Source organism: Candoia aspera, chromosome 1, assembly GCF_035149785.1.
Source record: "Candoia aspera isolate rCanAsp1 chromosome 1, rCanAsp1.hap2, whole genome shotgun sequence".
Lineage (NCBI taxonomy): Eukaryota > Metazoa > Chordata > Lepidosauria > Squamata > Boidae > Candoia > Candoia aspera.
In genome coordinates, this window is record NC_086153.1 from 293,320,561 (window position 1) to 293,339,461 (window position 18,901).

An 18,901-nucleotide genomic window follows, 5' to 3' on the forward strand; every position below is an offset into this window, starting at 1 on the left:
TACAGAATACACACACACACATACAGAGAGAGAAAGAATGAGAGAGAGAGAGAGAGAGAGATTACACAAATATCCAGTCAAATATATAGTAGTTTCACATCTCAACATTGTCCTTTTTATACTTTATAACCCCCTAATCATACTTTACTTCAAAGAGTAAACTACCTTCTGTAATGTGTTTAGTTTCTTGTTCCAAAAACAATATTCTCCTTAACAAAGTATGGAAATCTTTCCTACTTATTCCAGTTAGTGAATACAACACAACTTTTCCTTTATTTTTACTGTTTAGTGTGAACAAAAATTTATCAGCAAAATCTGTAGACAGTAAAATACATAGTACCATATAATCACTGTTGTAGCAACTAACACAATGCAAAATCATTCTAGATTTTGGTACAAGAATAAATCTTCAGTGCCATTCTGGTATGAAGCAGAATATTGAATCTTTAATTTGTCACTAACATAACTGGATTTTAAAATTTAAAATGTACTGGATCAGAGGCATATGAAATTAGAGCTAATCATACAATGGGATTTTCCTTCCTTCCTTATCTATAATGGAAGTAGACCCTAAGCCTTTCATAAAATGGGCTGTGTGGAGCTGCAATGGAAGGGAAAAAGTTGCAGAAATTGGGCATAGCAGGAGCATTGATCTTGCACTGTTTTTAAACTGCTGATTTGTTATAAGCCTCCAACTCTCTTCACCTATTCATATTCAAGACTTCCAGGTTTGAGATGGCTACTGCTGAGACATTAGCGCTATACAAGTTGCACCTGTTTGCCTTCCCATTTGTATGCAAAAGCTCATCAATTGGTGCCTCTCTGCCAGTTGTCGGATAATTTCAGACCACTGCTCATATAAATGGATCCCAGATCCCTTCCAAATACCATTTATCTGGTATCTCAACAAAACTCATACAAGCCAGAGGACCCCAGAGTTAGCACTTTGCACAGCAGAGATCCAGATGCAGATTTACTTGGTAACCAAGAAAATAAGATGTAGGGAAGAGAGGGGTAGCCAACCAGCAAGTTATTGGTGAAGAGAGCAACTGGTGGTGTTTTTTATTTATTTAAATTTATTATAGCCACCCAACCCCAATGGATGGGGGGGCGGTGGGGTGGTTGAACATCTAGGAGCATTTGTAGAGGAACGCAATTGATTCTATTTTGTTCAGAAGCATCATAACAATATTGATACCTCAGTAACAAGGAAAGGTTTGAGGCTCAAGCACCTTTTGTGGTAAATAAATAAATAAATTAGATGCTTTTTAAAATATTTGCAGAATGAGATACAGATGTTATGAACATGCTACACAGCATTTTTCCCTGGCATTAAAACAATCTTGCAAAAATTGATTAATTAACTTAATTTTAGTGAACGAAGTCTAGAAGTCTCAATAATAGAATGTGTGCTACACACTTTCCTATGACCAGTTTATTTGGTAGTAATCCCTTGAAGTCTGGTGGGGCTTATTCCTGTGAAAGTGGATATAAAGTTTGGTTATAATTCAGCAAACAATTACAAGGATTTGAAAACTTTCAAAAACCAGTTGGTTGAAGACACAGGTTGTAAAAATTAAGGAAGAATAACTATAAGTACATAGCACAAGAAATCAATTAGATTTTCATGGAATATAAAGTATTTCTTTTATGTTCCTCATGTTTTCCATTATATGACCTAACAAACTTTTATTCTTAAAAATTTGCATTCAGAATGTATGTTGCTCCCTAAACTCATTAAAAAGAACAGTTGTTATGTAAAAATTTTATTTTATATTACATTTCTGAAGCTGAACAAAACCAAGGCAAATATTAGCCAGTTGAACTGAAGAAAACAACTGACTGCAAATTTAGTTTGTAAAAAAAAAAAACCTAGTGATTTTTGCTTGTATGGCTTACTTTACTGAACATCTCTAAATATTTTTAATGCTTAACAATTCTAAAATCCAAGGAAAAATAATTACAAAATATATGTCTTTATATCTCTAATAACTAGCACTGTTCATCTGGCAAAGATACATGTAAATCTAAGTTCCACAGAGGGGGAAAAAATCCGGTATTTACCATGTGTCCCAATAACCTTCATATAAAAAAGCCGGAGAACACATGCAAAAGATGTATTTGCCCAACCAGATCATCTGTTAACCATTGCACAGGCAGTGTTCATGTCTTCTCTTCAAGTCCAGACTAAATCAGGGCTATAAAGTTTGGCTTTACATCCTTCAGAATTACCAGCTTTCTTTCAGGAGGGTGGGGAAAGGAAGGCAGAAAGAGGCACAAACACAGTGAAAAAGGATCTGAACTCTTCAAAGTGAAATTGTCTTTGACACATGGCGTCCAAGTGACATATTACCTTAATTATAATGGCTTTATTTTTACATGCAAATGGATTTACGAAAGGAATAGACAATTATATTTTTCTTCTCAACAGGAACTCAGCCTTGTTTGTTTATCTGAATGATCTTTTATCAGCACAGCAGTTCTATAATTCAAGGCAGCTTTTCTCTGAAAGTAACCAAGATGGAAATGGCAGGTAGAGATGCAGCTGTGTAAAATTACCACAATAGAACTTTAATTACAGTATCAAATGTGGAAGTGATTCCAAGGGATATCTAATATACCCCCCCCTCCAAATGTGAAATTAAGTGATCAGAAGACCTCACTTTCACTTCCAAGGGTAACTAACTCCTAATCAAATGGGACAATACATAATTTCCCAGTGATTAAGACACTATTTAACACTGAAAAAACTAGGAAAATCTTTTTCTCAAGCAAGTTTCTTTCTAAAATCATCCACACTCAAAATAAAATATTTATCTCAATGTGCTAGTTATTGCGTGAGAGGCTTATTTGTAAACATATCCTATTCATCACTAAATGTGTAAAGTGTGTGTAGTTGTTTGTGCACATGCATGCAAATGATCACAAAGTTTTATCAAAATCAAGCATTCCATGTCTTTTTTTCAAACTATGTGTAGCCAAAAATAAATAAATAAACAAATAAATAAATAAATAAATAAAAACTACAACTGCACTGCAAATGTAAGGAGGCCACCAGACACTGAGTTCCATCTCTTCCAGGAGGTAAAATCAGGCTACTACTGTCAAATAAATAGTGGGGCATTTGCACAACATCCAACTTTCTATACCATTCAAAGTGGTTTATCTAGCAGTTTATCTAACATTATTAAAGGCATCATAATCCCTCATATTTCCAGTTCAAATCTTCCCATGTTTACAGAGCCCTCATCAAAAGGGCACCATCAGGGAGATCTCAAAAGATTTGCAGATCATTCCAGTATTTGCAGCTGCCCCCAAATATAGGAAGGAAAGCCTTAAGGGGGATGAATACCAAAATGTTATTATTGCTAATCAAATCAATGGCATAACATTTTAACTCAGTGTTAAACTACTCAATACAGTAGGGCTAACTCTCAGTTAACTGTGTAGAGAGAATGTATGGTGTTCATTTCTGATACAGATTTCCCTAATAGTACTTTTTTCCCCCCAGAGCAGCATTTTTCTCCTTGAGCATGTGGATGGTCCCATCTCTTGGCTGTATTAATATCTATGCATTGCTTACTTGGCAGCCATGTATATTTATTTTGTATTTATTTTATATTTTAACTGTTTTAATTATAATTGTTTTAATCGTTTTATGGTTTTATTGTTGTAAGCCGCCCAGTCACTTGTTGAGATGGGAGGCTATAGAAATCAAACAAAACAAACAAATAAATTCTTCAACCTTGGCAACTTTAGGACGTATGAACTTCAACTCCCAGAATTCCCCAGCTGGCTGGGGAATTCTGGGAGTTGAAGTCCATGCATCTTAAAGTTGCTAAGGTTGAGAAACACTGCTCTAGAGGAAAACAGATAAACTAGATTGAAGATTTACAATAATGCATCAGGGGTTGTTCCTCCCTCCCCCTAAAAAAAGCAAAACGGAAACCTGAAAAAAATACCCCAATTATGACTTCATATGCTAACTCATAGGAAGAAAATAAAAAGAAATCCAGAGAAAAAGGGAGAATTGAAATGGGAAGGCAAAACTCTAAACAAAGACAATCAAGACCATTGTAGTATGTTGCAAAACTCCACTGAAACTTGCTTAACTCTTCATTTCTTTCCCAACAGATTCCAGTGTTTGAGGACACAGCCTTGCATTTATCTAGCCCCATTGTAACATTTCCCTGATACATCGTTTTTTTTTAAAATAGTCTGGATTGTATCATTTATATTGCCTTAATACGATTCTGTATAAGCACCAAGAAAGCAAGTCCTAAATGTTTTCTAGAGTAAATGAACAAAGCAGAGCAGAAGCTGTGGGGGGTAGTGCTGGAGGGAAGAGGAGGCAGCCAGCTTCAGGGCTGGCTTTATTTTATTCTTATTCTGGCTATGGAGACCGAAGGCTTTGTTTTCAATGGATTCAACACTTCCCTTAATTTGCTGTGGAATCTCTGCTTTCTGTTGAAGTGATAAATCACTGAAAACGTCCATGCCAGAAACAGAAAAGTTCAGGTTGGTGGCTGCCACGGACTTTTTTGACCACGTCCTGTGGACACCCTGCAGTCACCTGTCCATATCCAAGAAAAGTCTATTTGGAGCCCATGCAGTACATTTAAGGTACAGAGCTTCCACTGGTGGAACTGAGACAACTTAGGGCAGGTATGCCTCCTCTGCACCCACAGCTGGAGAGGCTTCTCCACCCCATCCTAATGTCCTCTGGCCAGATATCTTGGGAGGGGGATAGAATTACTTTGTTACTTATGGTCATCCCAGTTCCAATAGAAGAGAATAACTGTAGCTAAGAGTTGAACTATGGAGCACTGATAATGTTACCTAGCTGGGTAATGAAATGTCTGCAAGCAAACAACCACACAGAGAGAGACCAAGAACTCCACAGTAATCCCAATATTGCGATTTTTTTCCCTTTGAGGAGGATGGAGATTGACTTACCTTTACTGCCCTTTTGGGTGTTTCAGCCAAGATTGGAGGGAGGAGACCTTTGTAGAAACCAAACAACCTATTGAATAAAGACAGACAAAAAAGGACATGAAAAAAAATATCCAGGTATGTATGAACATTAGCCAAGTGGTAATTCTGTTTTGATTTCAGAATAAAACAACTAATCTCAAGGCTTTCTTAATTATTCAGAACAGCCCTTATTGTCAACAACTGAGTTCTGGTTTTGTACATATTGTGTAACAATTGCTGTGGTCCTAAAATTACTTCTCCTGAGATAGTACCACTGACTTCAACAGGATTAAACTGGAATAAATTCTTTGAGGACTATAGTTTAAATTTCAGTTTACATTGAAACAAGAAGCATAATTGCAATGAAGCACAAGTGCAACACATAGAACCTACGCAGACTAGATTACATTTTTGCAAATAGGAAGCAACTTTTTCTGCAAAGGAGAAAAGTGGGGTGGGGAGTGATTTATGTACTGCTGACTGTTTAAGTAGTCAGACTTCAGGCTGGCAACATCATATTTAATAAAGGAAAATGATTACAAAAACTGGAAAAAAAAGTATTTGTTTAGAGAACACATTTTGGCTCTTTGGAAATGTGATTCAATGTGCAAGTTCACTACTTGGCAATTTAATTTTACTATTAGATTTGAGCATATTTTCCCTAAGCCAATCCAGTTCAATTACTTATGTCAAGTCAAGTGAATCTGAGTTTTTGTGTTGAATTTGAATAGCATTATACTGTCCTCCTGTGGCCCTTTGTTACAATTTTATAACTAGATTTCCTTTAAAGAAAATAGTGAAAGCAGATTTTTAAAGGCAGCAAAGCTTTCTAAGACACAACAAATGCATCTCAGCACTTGCTTTACTGCAGTAAAAGTCAGTCTATAGGAAATTCTGTGGGGTGGATCATACAGAAGAAAGAAATATTCACTGCAGCCCGCTCTTCCGTCCTTCAAATTGCAACCCTTATCCAAGCTTTGAAGATTTTCAAGAGGCTGGATTATGAATGAACAAAAATCATACTGAGGCTTCAGTAGCTGCATCGGTTGCCAATCCATTGGCAAGCCCAGTGGAAAGCTGTGCTATTGATTCCTGAAGCCCTGAACAGCTGGGGTATCTCAGGGACGCCTCTTCCCTCCCATTAAGGACCTGTCTGGGTTCCTCTTCTGGTCTGCCCCTGCCAAGGGAAATGAACAGGGGCTTCTTGTTGGCAGGGTTCTGCTTGTGACTGATGCCTACTTCAAATGATCATTCAAGGCCAGAGAAAGACATTCCTCTGCTCCCAAGTATTTTATAGTGCTGTATTCAAACTGAGGATGGACCTTGCTTTACAGTGGAACAGTGCTTTGCATGCTATCAGTTACATTTACCACACTATTATTTCTCTTTTAAAGTTTTAGAAGCTTCTCACATTCTGTAATTTCCACACGACTTTCAGTAATTGACAGAAGCCTGCATAAGCCACATATGACCTAGTTTTCACTCGAGATATCTATGCATTGGGTGCTACTGTTGCACTGAGAATGGCTTAATTTAAAGACAACCAATGTATCCCAAAGGACAGATCAACTCAGTGCATATGGAAATTAGAAATAGTACATAGAGAAATTACATCCAGATGTCATGGAGTAATTATTTTATAGTCCCAGAGTGAAGAAGATGGCCACTGAGAATTTAGAAGATGGAGGCATGCCTACTACCCAAGTGTTAATCCAAAGATCTCCTGAAGCCTGCAAGAAATACCCCAGTACTTTGATAGCTATGAGAGTTGTATTTAATCAGGTACTGTGCTGATGATTGATATACAGATGGTTCTAAAGGTTTTACACATATGGAGAGATTTTCTGTTTTATACTATGCTTAATATTTTTTTTCTTTTCTCTCCCCCCCCCACACTTTCTTTAGACTGTTTTTATACTTTTGTTGCTATCCTGGGTAGCACAATTCTACCAGCTATAGCCCCAAAGACCACATCTCTGAATTTGAAAGAGTTAACAGTTACATGTTAAACTGAAGCACAGTTAAAATGCATTATTCTGTTTCAGCATTAAGCATCTAAATGAACATCACCATTCAATTGTGTTCTGGGCAGCCACCCAAATTCATCTTTGCAATAGCTGATTTTGAAACATTACAGTCAATCACATCTTCCCAATTTGTTCTTCTTTAAGGCTTTAGGCATCCTTCTGGTTTCCATTTCTTGTTTGGAAGCCTTGAGTCATCCATTTTGGCAAAATGTCCAACCCAAATCAGTTATTTTCTCCAAATTATATTGAAATTGGGATCTTGCTTAGTTTGTTGTTTTCCTCCCCTGTCTCTCACATAATTTTCCCTTTAAGGATCAAATACAAAGCTGATTGAAGGCATGCATATAATATCCTCTTTCTGCAGTTACTGTCAAATCCAAGCCTGTTACCCACATAGTTCTGTAATTGAAACAATGACAGAAAGTACCTTGAGGGCCATATTCACTTGCCTTGCATGAATCAGGGGTCCACGTAATTTAGATGAGTTACAGAGCTCCGCAGCGTACATGCACAGAGCGACCAGTGCGCTAAATGGACATTACTGGAATCCAGAGGACCTTTTCAGTCAGACAGATGGGAGATAAGGTCTTTTGGTTCTTTACATTCCTTATATTGTGCAACTCGTATTCCCACTGAAATCTGAATACAGTTAGTCCAATTTTTATTCAAAAGAAACTGAGGTCAGAAAGCTTTTGTTGCCTGCTTCTTCACATTCTTTCTTTTTCTTTTTATCATGATGGTGCAGGAGAAATAAACCTACAAGAATTAGGCTCCCAATAACAAAATAAACATAACATTCAGATAATATCAGTTAATGGCACGTCAGCAACCTGAAATGAAATATAATAAACTCTTATAATTATTCTTCTTCCTAAAATGAAGAACAATATATTTTATTGGGAACAACTAAAATATTGGCTTTTTTCGTTAGATATATAATTAAATAAGAAAGCAAGCAAGCATTGGACCAGCACATCTATCAATAATAATATATTGAAGTGGTATCTAAATCTTACGGACAAACAAACAAACAAATAGTACGTTTACAACTGCCAGCATTAATACAATTACTAGTGTTTCCAGGTGTTTTACTTTGGAGGTCAGATAGAGGATGTTGGAGATGTTGCTGAAAAGATACTGAAGCTTCAAAGGACAAACGGTATTGATATATCATTTACAGTATGTAATGAGAAAATGTCCTCCAGTCTTTCTTTTCAACATTTTCAGTATCAGTAACCAAGAACATAATTTAATGGCCACACACAATTTCATTGTCATAACTGCAGTGCTTTATGCCTTAGCAGAAAATCATATAAAAATATTCTGTAACTCTTCAATAGCCATTCTATTGGTAAACCTAAGAACAATTTTATTCCTTCCTATATTTGCCATAGAGAGCCAGTTTGGTCTAGTGGTTAAGGCACCGGGCTAGAAACCAAGAGACCATGAGTTCTAGTCCTGCCTTAGGTACAAAGCCAGCTGGGTGACCTTGGGCCAGTCACTTTCTCTCAGCCCCAGAAAGCAGGCAATGGCAAACCACTTCTGAAAAACCTCACCAAGAAAACTGCAGAGACTTGTCCAGGCAGTCTCCAATATCAGACACAACTGAATGGATTAAAAAAAAAATTACACACACACACACACATACACACACACACACACACACACACACACAGAGGCTATATCCAAATTACAGGTCACAGCCTATATATATCTTTTGTTATTTGCAGTGAAATTCATTCTATTTGCTGGTTTCTCTTTTAATTTCACTTCAGTTATTACTAGCTGGATCCCAAATTCAAGTATGTATGAATTTACATATATTCATTTTAAAAATGTATAAGCAAAAAGATTTTAATGAAAATAAGTGTAATTCTAACCTTAACATTGTGAACACACCTGTCCAGTGTGGATAAAATTTAGCTGTAAAATTTCAAATAAAGCATACAAAATGCATATTCAACAGTTAATCCAATGCAGTTCACATCTTTTGCTGTTTGAATGTATTAGTACTTCCAGATCTCGTACACTGAATTAAAGGTATTCAAGATAGTCAGACATGAAACTATCCAATTTCAATCCAGGGAGGTTTAGCATTCATTCAGATTCACGATTTACAGCTATTGTCCTCTGAGGGTTTTTTTTTTTTTAGCCTTTAAAAAATTGTATCTACCACCCACTCTCATTTTGCAGCTGTTGGCAATTTACAAACTATACATAAAAACATACAAAACCATTTTGGAGACATTTTACTCAAAACTGTGAAAAAACAATTTCTATTTGATATCTTATTTTGGTATTTTGGGAGAAATACCCTGAGAAAAGCCCACAGCACCCTTCTCCCTTCTCTGCTACCTGGGTGGCAAGGTGTGGGTCTATCCCTCTGCTCTGTCAGGACACAGATTAAAGGACTCCAAAACTTTAGAGAGTCTGCAGAGTCTTGGACAGACAGGCATGGACAAGCTAAGTAATGTTCCCTGGTGAAAGACCCCAGTGATACATACAAGCAAGCTTATATAGTCAATTTCAAACAGCGCAATTCCATTGGCTAATCCACATTTGGTCACCTACACATTTCTAAGCAAGTGGAAAATCCCCAAAAAGTTTATGTTTGCACATGCGTATCGCAATAGTGGCATTTCAATAGCAAACTACTATTGGGGTTGTCTTGTCATCTATAGTGGCTGTTCTGCAGGGCAGTGTGCAGTTCCACCATACCCAGATTGCACCCTTGCACCCATGTGAGCATAGTGAACATTTGCTTATTTATTTGGTTTTGTTTCAGCTAACTACACACCCTAATAATGAAGTCTGTTTGGCTACAGCCAAACTTCTTTATTAGGATTAAATTCCCAATGAATCCCTCAAATTCCTCTGAGGTCATCCATCTCTTACAGTATCTTATAGTATACTTCCACATGTTATGTTCGATAGCTTTTAATTCTAGCCTTGCAGTAGAACTTCGTATTTGATCTCATTTAATAGCTAATGTAAACGGCACTCTTACTGGACAGAATAAGAGTGTTGATAGAGTATGAGATACAACTCAAATCAACAAACCGTATTTCACTTGAATTTCAAACACGAGAGTAACATCTCACATTTAAAGTGCAAATATGCATTTCATGTTCTGTATTTCACACGAACATAAGAGGTGTCCTTTGGATTGGACCTCTGGCCCATCTGGTCCAGCAATCTGTTCTCACAGTGGCCAACCAACAAGTCTCCCAGCAGATGGATTTCAGAGGCAGTCACATGGGCACCAAGGCCATCATGCAATATTTGGGGGTCAGGTGCAAGACAAGCCAAACTAACAAATCTCAAATACCTGCCTACATTCAGTGTTTTATTTTGATCCTCTCAGGATTGAAGCAGCTCAGTAAAGAAAGTCTTAACATTTTAATTCATACAAATGCTGAAACATACCCATAGGAAGGGGAGGGAGCCCACAAAATAATTATAAAACGTATCACACATTAAAAAGAAAATTACAATATTGTGCAAAAAGGTAGACTCTAAGATAGAGAGAATGTATGTACATGTGTGTGTGCGTGCGCGTGCACGTGTATATATAATTCCCTTCTCACTCCTATGGGTGGTATGTGTCTTCCTCAAACTCGGGTCCTCTACCAGAGGCCTGGGAATTTGAGGGTTCTGCACAGTGTCTTAGCTGTTCCCAGCACTGCACTCTTCTGGACAGAGAGCTCTGATGTTATTCCTGGGATCTGTTGGAGCCACTCTCCCAGCTTGGGGGTCACAGCCCCAAGTGCTCCCACCACCACTGGGACCACTTTGGCCTTCACTTTCCACATCCTCTCTAGTTCCTCCTTCAGGCCCTGGTACTTCTCCAGCTTCTCATACTCCTTCTTCCTGTTGTTGCTGTCACTTGGCACTGCTACATCTATCACCACCGCTGTCTTCTGGGCCTTGACTACACAATGTCTGGTTGATTGGCCAGTACCTGCCTGTCCATCTGGATCTGAAAGTCCCACAGGATTTTAGCCCTGTCATTCTCAATGACCTCCTCTGGAGTCTCCCGTCTGGACTTGGGAGGGTCTAGCCCATACACTGTGCAGATCTTCCTGTACACAAAGCCACCTCCTTGGTTGTGCCATTCAGTGTATGCTGTTCCTGCCTACATCCTACATCCTGCCACTATGTGTTGGACTGTCTCAGAGGCTTCTCTGCACAGTCTGCACCTTGGATCCTGTCTAGTGTCGTAGACCCCTGCTTCTATGGATCTGGTGCTTAACACCTATTCTTGTGCTGCTATGATGTTTTAGTCCAGCCCTGCCTTTTAGTCCAGCTCTTTCCAGCCACTGGTAGGATTTCCCAAGGTCGGCCACCTCAGCTATGTGTCGATGGTACATCCCATGCAGGGTCTTTTCTTGCAATGGCACTTCCTCTGCTTGATCTTCCTCCCATATCTGCTGCTGCCTCAGGCATTCTCTCAACAGCTCATCTTTGTTGGAGATGTTAACAAATCAGCATGCCTCATTAGCATATAGATGAGTTGATCCCATGATGCAATTCTTTATGTGCGAGGAAGCTGTTTGTTGCCTCTCTCTCTCTTCCTCTCTCTCTTCCTCCTTCTTTCACTGATCAAGGAGGCAGCAAGCATGCTGCTCTCTCTCCCTCCATTATGGCCACATGCTTGGGCCTTAAAGAAGGATTTTTCCCATTTTCTGCATGCAGCTCTTAGCAGCTATGAGGGCTAAGAGTTCATTAAGTTTAGGGAAAGAACAGAAGAAACAAAGAATCTTAATTTTTCCTCCAAAGATGGATGTAACTGAACCAAGAATAAAATCAGTAAGTGTCTTTTTACTTTTAAACCTACTTTGTCTAAGCATGTGATTCTTTATGCTTGGGAGGGCTGAGTGTGTAAGATCAATAACCTGTATTTCTCTAGCGAGCTCATTAAAGCTATTTAAGATAATATCCTTTTTCTGTGCGCAGCTTCTCTGCTGTGTTAAGCTCTGCTCCATTCAGTAGTCCTAGCTGTCCACTAATGGCTTCAATCTTTAGGCTCCATCTTACTGATGTACTCCTGGATGCTCTGGGTCTCATCCAGGACAGTGGCTCTGACACTCACCAGACCCCGTCTGCCCATTTTCTAGCTGGTGTACAGTCTCTGGGTGTTGGGATGGAATCCTCTGTACATTGTGAAGAGCTTCCAGGTCTTCACATCAACATTCTCCATGTCTTCCATTGGCCAGCTCACTATACTGGCAGGGTATCTGATGACTGGCAGGGTGTTTATTTATTTTGTTTTGTTTTATTTTCTATCCCACCTTTATTATTTTTACAAATAACTCAAGGCGAGGAACATACCTAATACTCCTTCCTCCTCCTATTTTCCCCACAACAACAACCATGTGAGGTGAGTTGGGCTGAGAGAGAGTGACTGGCCCAAAAACTGGCAGGGTCTACATGTTGATGGCATGGATCTTGTTCTTCCCATTCAGCTGGTTCTTTAGGACCTGTCTTATCCTTTGGTGGTACTTGGATGTTGTTGTCTTCCTTGCCTCCTCTCTGTGGTTCCCATGTGACTGTGGGATACCAAAGTACTTGTAGCTGGTCTGTATGTCTGCTATTTGGCCCGCTGGTAGTTCTACCCCATCAGTCTTAACTACTTTCCCTCTCTTTACTACTGTCCAGTCACACTTCTCTAGACCGAATGACATACCAATGTCCTCACTGTAGATCTGTGTCAGGTGGATCAGTCAGTCGATGTCTCTTCACTCTTAGCATTCAGCTTGATGTCATTTATGTAGAGGAGGTGGCTGATGGTAGTTCCACTCTTGAACTTGTATCCATATCCAGTCCTTGTGATTATCTGGCCGAGAGGGATCAAGCCGATGCAGAACAGCAGCGGAGACAGTGCATGACCCTGGTATATGCCACACTTGATGGCCACTTGTGTGAGCTGTCTTGAGTTGACTTCCAGTGTTGTCTTCCACAGTTCCATTGAGTTCGTGAGGAAGGTCCTTAGTGTCCTGTTCACTTTGTATAGCACTAGGCATTCATAGATCCATGTGTGTGGCACCGAGTCGTAGGCTTTCCTGTAGTCAATCCAGGCTGTGCTCAGATTGGTCTGTCTAGACCCTGAGTCTCAGGCCACTGCTCTATCTATGAGCAATTGGTGTTTTCAGCCTCTGGCCCAATGCCCTTCTGAGCTGTGCTCATGTACTGGCCCATATGGTCCTGCAGCTTGGTGGTTATGATGGTAGGACTTTCCATGTTGGGGAGAGGCAAGTTATTGGCCAGTAGTTGGACTGTACTGTTCCCTTGTGGGAGTCTTTCATGATTAGCATTGTCCTACCTTGTGTTAGCCAGTCTGGGTGGGAGCCTGCTGCTAGCAGCTGGTTAATCTGTGCTGCTAGGCATTCATGCACTGCTATTAGTTTCTTTAGCCAGTAGGTATGGATCATGTCCAGGCCAGGTGCTGTCTAGCTCTTTGTGTTCTTGACCTGCTGTTGGATGTCTACTACTGTGAAGGTGACTGGTTCCTGTTCCAGGAGATTGCTGTGGTCTGCTCTCAGGTCCTGCAGCCACTTTGCACTTGTGTTATGTAGCTTTTCTTTGTCCCATATGTTCTTCCACTACTGTTCAGTTTCTGCTGTTGGTGGCTCTGCTGTTACTGTGTTGTTGCACTGCAGTTCGGAGTACACCTTGGATGGTTCTTTGGCGAACAGGGCATTTATCTTCTTGGCCTCTGCTTCTCTAGTGTATCTCCTTAGCCTTATAGCAAGTGCTGTGAGCCTTTGTCTAGCAGTCTCTAGGGCTTCAGATGGAGTCAGGCCCTTGTATTTTTTCAGTAGCCGAGTCTTATCCTTAATCTTCACACCCTTCTGTAGTTCCACCAGCTGATTAACTTCTCTCCGAGTTGCCTTGATCTTAGCCTCCAACCTCATTTTCCAGGGGTGGTATGTACTCCTGTTCTTCTGGATCATGTAGCCAAGCATCTCCAGGATTACAGCAGCTGTAGCATATACTAGTTCATTGGTTTGAGTTATGGTGGTAGTTGGGATTGTTGCGAGGGCTCTGTTGGCATCTTCTAGCATACTATCTGATAACACTTCTCCACTGAGCCTTGGTAATTGGTCTTAAGAGTTGACTGTAGCTAATTTATCCATGATCTTATGCCTCGTATCAGCTGCTGTGCTCTGTAATGGAGGGGGTGGCAGTGATGTTCCAGCTTCAGGTGTTGGCTGCACCTCCAGGTCTTCTTCTTCTCCTTCTCCTTCTCCTTCTCCTTCTCCTTCTCCTTCTCCTTCTCCTTCTCCTTCTCCTTCTCCTTCTCCTTCTCCTCCTCCTCCTCTCTCTCTCTCTCTCTCTCTATATATATATACATGCACACACATGTACACTGTATGTATGTATGTATGTATGTATGTGTATGTATGTATGTATATATATATATATATATATATATATATATATATATATATATTCTATCATTGAATTGTCTCAAGACCCAGTAGGTTGGCCCAAAAGCCTGATGAAAATCATAATCATAATATTTTATTAAACTTGTATGCCACCCAAAAAATCAGCCTCAGTGTAAATTATTCAGAATGAGAGTCATCACCAAATTTAGCACCATCATTCATGTGACTTTGTTATTCTTGTAGAAGATTGAGCCTTCCTTCTACAGATATTAATCACTCCTCTGTCTCTTGCTCAAAAAAATCCCAAACAACTCTGTGTGGAATTTTAGCTGCCTTTTCCATGTTAGACACACCTCTTAATATATTCTGCAGGGGAAGGAAAGATGAGAAAGCTGTCCTTTCTTTAGTAATGGAAAGTGAAACTGGAAACAATGACCTTTTCATTATTTTAAACATGCAATCCAAATCTTACCTTTCTGTATGCAATTTGCAGTGACACTTTATGTTGAAGTATAGGTGTGAATCATGTATCACCCATACACATATCAATATACTAAAAGTACAATATGTGTATACACACACACAAGATGTTTCTTATGATCTCAGCTGTGTACTTTGCTGAAAACCCAGAGTATTCATTAGCGGTTCAGAAATTCACTTCTCGTTCTGAACTTTAGAGCTTTTTCAGATTTTCCTGCTCCTTTAACTTAAGAAACTAAAATTGCAGTAGATGTGGTGTACTATAATACTGCACTTGTGGCAGATAAATATTTTAGTAAATTGAGTTAAGTCACAAAGCAGCTATAAAATAAACAGTATTCCTAGGGTTTCTACCCTGAATTAGTGAACAACTTTACCTAGGGCAATTCTGCACAGCAGCCGGAACTATTTGTCTCTCGTGCTGTTCCCAGCTGTTTCTGAAGTCGACTTTAAACTTTCCAGTCCAGATTGCAGTAGTTTGGCAACAGGGCTAGATTGGGGCTTAGTCTGGGCTACAGCCTCCACAGGCCCTGACTGTTGTTCCTCTGTCCTTGCCTTCCCCATCCATGAAAGGAAGGCAGACCTCACTGGCTGGTCCCTGTGTATGGAGGTTTCTAGTGCCTGCCTTTTTCTTTTAGGAACTGTTTCCTGGCCTCCTTACTATTCCCTTCCCTTCCCTTCCTCAGATGTTTGCAAACATGGATGCCTTTACATGCTCTTCCCAGGTTTTCTCCTCTAGCCCTGATGGAAACTCTCTTTCTTTTTTGCTACTTTATTGTAACATCATTGTTTTGAAGCTGTAGCCATTAAAGCAAAGGGAACAGGTCTCCCATCATTTCTACATTCTACTGTAGGTTGACAGAAACTCTGTAGCAAGGTGGTGGTGGTGGTGGTGGTGATGGTAGGGAAACTTTGCAGTGCGGTTTGGATTACATCAGAACGGACCCTGACAACTCAAAGACTAAGAGTGGAAGTGCCTGCAGTTCTGGGGTTGAACAATGACAATATCTGGCTAATGAGGAGTGGGTTAACACCTGAAGGTAGCACTTGAAGTCAGGGATGAGGAATAGTAGTGTTCATTTTTCAGTTCATTTTTCAGCAGACACCTGGCAGAACAACAATTTCTTATCAAGACCTGGAACAGAACAGCCGTAACCCCTTAGGACTAAGAAGGGTTAAAATGGGATGGAACTTTTTCTGTTCTACTGGGATGTCCATCTGCTATGGACCTCTGTCTAAAATCTATAGGTCTATAATTTACTGTTGAGAGTGTTCTCTATGGCAGTTATACTGTAGCATTCCTGGTCATGATAGAAATGACTTTTGGTCTACGATGCTCCAAGATTTAGCTTTGTGTGCAGACAAATGGATTAAAATGATAGTTCTTGTTCCTTTTTTGCCTGCCACTAGTGTTGAATCTCACGTCCAAAGAACCCACTGCAGACATAACTGATTGATGCAATATCCTTGTGATTATGGCATGGGTGCATATGTTTGGAGAGGCAACTGGCAACCATCAGTCGATAACCTTAGCCCTAATCCCTTTGGCAGGAAAAAAAGTGTGAGACAGCCAAACTGACCAAATGTAATTGATTGGTGCGGGAAACTCGCTGGCAGGCAAAAACATTTGGTGGGCACAAAAAAGACAATATCCAAAATGACTCGCAAGTTTTTGGGGAGTTAAGGTTTCATGGTGGACAGCAGACTTTCCTCCCCTTTCCCAAAATGTGTTGACATTTGTTGAGAGGAGAAACAGCATCGATGGCCCTTAATGGCCTTTCTGCTTTCCCAGTGCCCCTTATAATAACGCTAAAGCCCAGTGCAATAATTATGGAGGCATCAGGGAACAGCTTAGGAGTAAAGTAGGACAGAAAGTAAAATGAATTGGGAAGGGATGATCTGAAATGGCAGCTGTGGAGCAAAAAATTACTAATTGCTACAGTGCTATTGGAACCTGATAAGAATCCTGAAGCCTGTGAATAATCCCTTCTCTGGAAGGAGAAGGAGAAGGAGGAGGAGGAGGAGGAGGAGGAGGGAGGGGGAGGGGGCAAGGAGAGAAATGAGACCCCTCCATATGCTCCCCCAATGACTGTTTTAACCCAGCAATTAAAAACTCATCAATTAAAAAGAAGCATCAACTGTTAATTAATCTGTTGAAAATAAACAATGCATGTATAAATGAACTATTAATAAACTAATATTTAAGAGTTATATCCATTAAAAACATCTGAAGCATATATATTCACTGAGTATCAATTGTGCTCTGCCATTTTCTCAAAGGAACACCCCCCAACTCACAAACTTCCTTGGCTTTTCCATAGCTGACCGTCTATTTACTGAAGGAAAATGCAGGCATGCCAAGAAAAACTTTGCCTAAAGCTTTTACGACAGAAAAATACCTCTTTATATCTCAGATTGTCAGAACTGGCTGAGTGCTCAGGGTGCATTTTTAGCTGTCCAAACACTACAACAGAAAAATTAGAGTAGGATTCTTTTTGGCTTTGCTAACAAAACTGCCCTTTGCATAACTGGTACAGCAGGAAGCAGCCACTGCTTAAATATTGTACCACACCTATGTCTATTTAATTTGAGGAATGTAAGAAAATGTCTCTCAAACTTTTCTCATGTATAAAGACAAGGCAATATTTTGTCTTACTTGTGATGTCATAAAAGGCAAACCTTTGCAAGCATATGCTGAGTCTGCAGACAACTAAGATGAACACATGCTACATCCAAACAATACCAAATTAAGCTCTTTAATATGATCTCAAAGATTGGATTAAGAAAGAAAGAAAATATTACATATTAATAGCATTTGCAGAAAATATTTATCATCTTTTCTATCAGTATACCCCCATATATCACTATGTGAAGCTAATGGTAACTAGCTGCCTCTTAAATCAAGAATCTAAGATAGTAAAAACCACTGAATTTTAAAAAAATAACTTTGAAGGTACGTCATTATATATGTGTAATTATACAAATCCTGCTTGCACTCAACATTGTTTAAAAGTTCCAGTTTTACAGCTGAAAGCAATGGCCTCACTGTCTTAATAACTGATATGTAGACAGCTGTAACTACAGGTAGAAGAATTTATCTGAAGTCATTTGCACTTTCAAATACATATGTTAAACATTTATGCATACAATATTTTGCATTTTTCTTGTTTACAAACTCATGTATCACTTACATTGTATTACTTTAAGAACTTTATACCCACTGCAATCATGAAACTCTTGTGAGAAAATATATTTACTTGTATTTGAGTTTACAGTTTAGAATTACATGGTCAGATCAGTCAGTACTGACCACACTATTTAAATCTTGATCCTCTTCACATTTCATGCATACCTTTGGAACAAGTATTAGAACATTTTCTATCTTTTCATGTAAAAAACATGAAATCGAGGGATGTATACCACTCAATTCAATAATGGAAAATTCTGGAATATTTTTGAACGTTATACACTTCCCCCAATCACATTCCAAGGGCATTTTGTCATTTCTCCAGAACTAAATCATCTAAACTAGAAGCTGTTCAAGGTGTCCTAAACTTGGTATTCCGTATGAAACTTTCAATTACTGCCAAACTGCTTCCAGAGCAGCCTGTTCCAGAAGGGGGAATAGAATGTTCCTGAGTTCTCCAGAAATTTTTTTTCCTGAATTGTTGAGCTTTGCACATTCCTAATGAAAATTATAGTATTGGTGGTGTATAAGGGTTGAACGTATTTGTAATAAGAACTCTTGATCCATAATTCTGCTATCATGAGCAAAAGAGAAATAGGAAAACTATTTTGCAACAACTTTGCAAGACCACACAGCCTAAAGTCAATCTTCACAGGATCCAATTAGGGTGAGAGGTAGAACAGAGGAACAGATGTCACACGTAGGGTTACCAGATATCTGAACAGGCAAAGGAGGACACAGACAATTGGAAAGGAGGACAAATGGTGGGGAGGAGGACACACTGTTTAACTTCCCTGGCATCCCTGACAAAAATTACAGTGAAAAACTGCAAAAAATAATTT

At 39.3% G+C, this 18,901-nt stretch overlaps 1 protein-coding gene across 3 annotated transcripts in view; it reads right to left on the reverse strand.

The window, feature by feature from the left end:
• Window positions 1–18,901, reverse strand: part of SLC25A21 (solute carrier family 25 member 21) — a 318,179-nt gene that overhangs the window by 22,417 nt on the left and 276,861 nt on the right. For all 3 annotated transcript variants that reach the window (XM_063290059.1, XM_063290058.1, XM_063290060.1), the window contains one exon: window positions 4,957–5,023. In XM_063290059.1, the coding sequence (XP_063146129.1) occupies window positions 4,957–5,023 (67 nt within the window). The remainder of the gene's footprint in view (window positions 1–4,956; window positions 5,024–18,901) is intronic.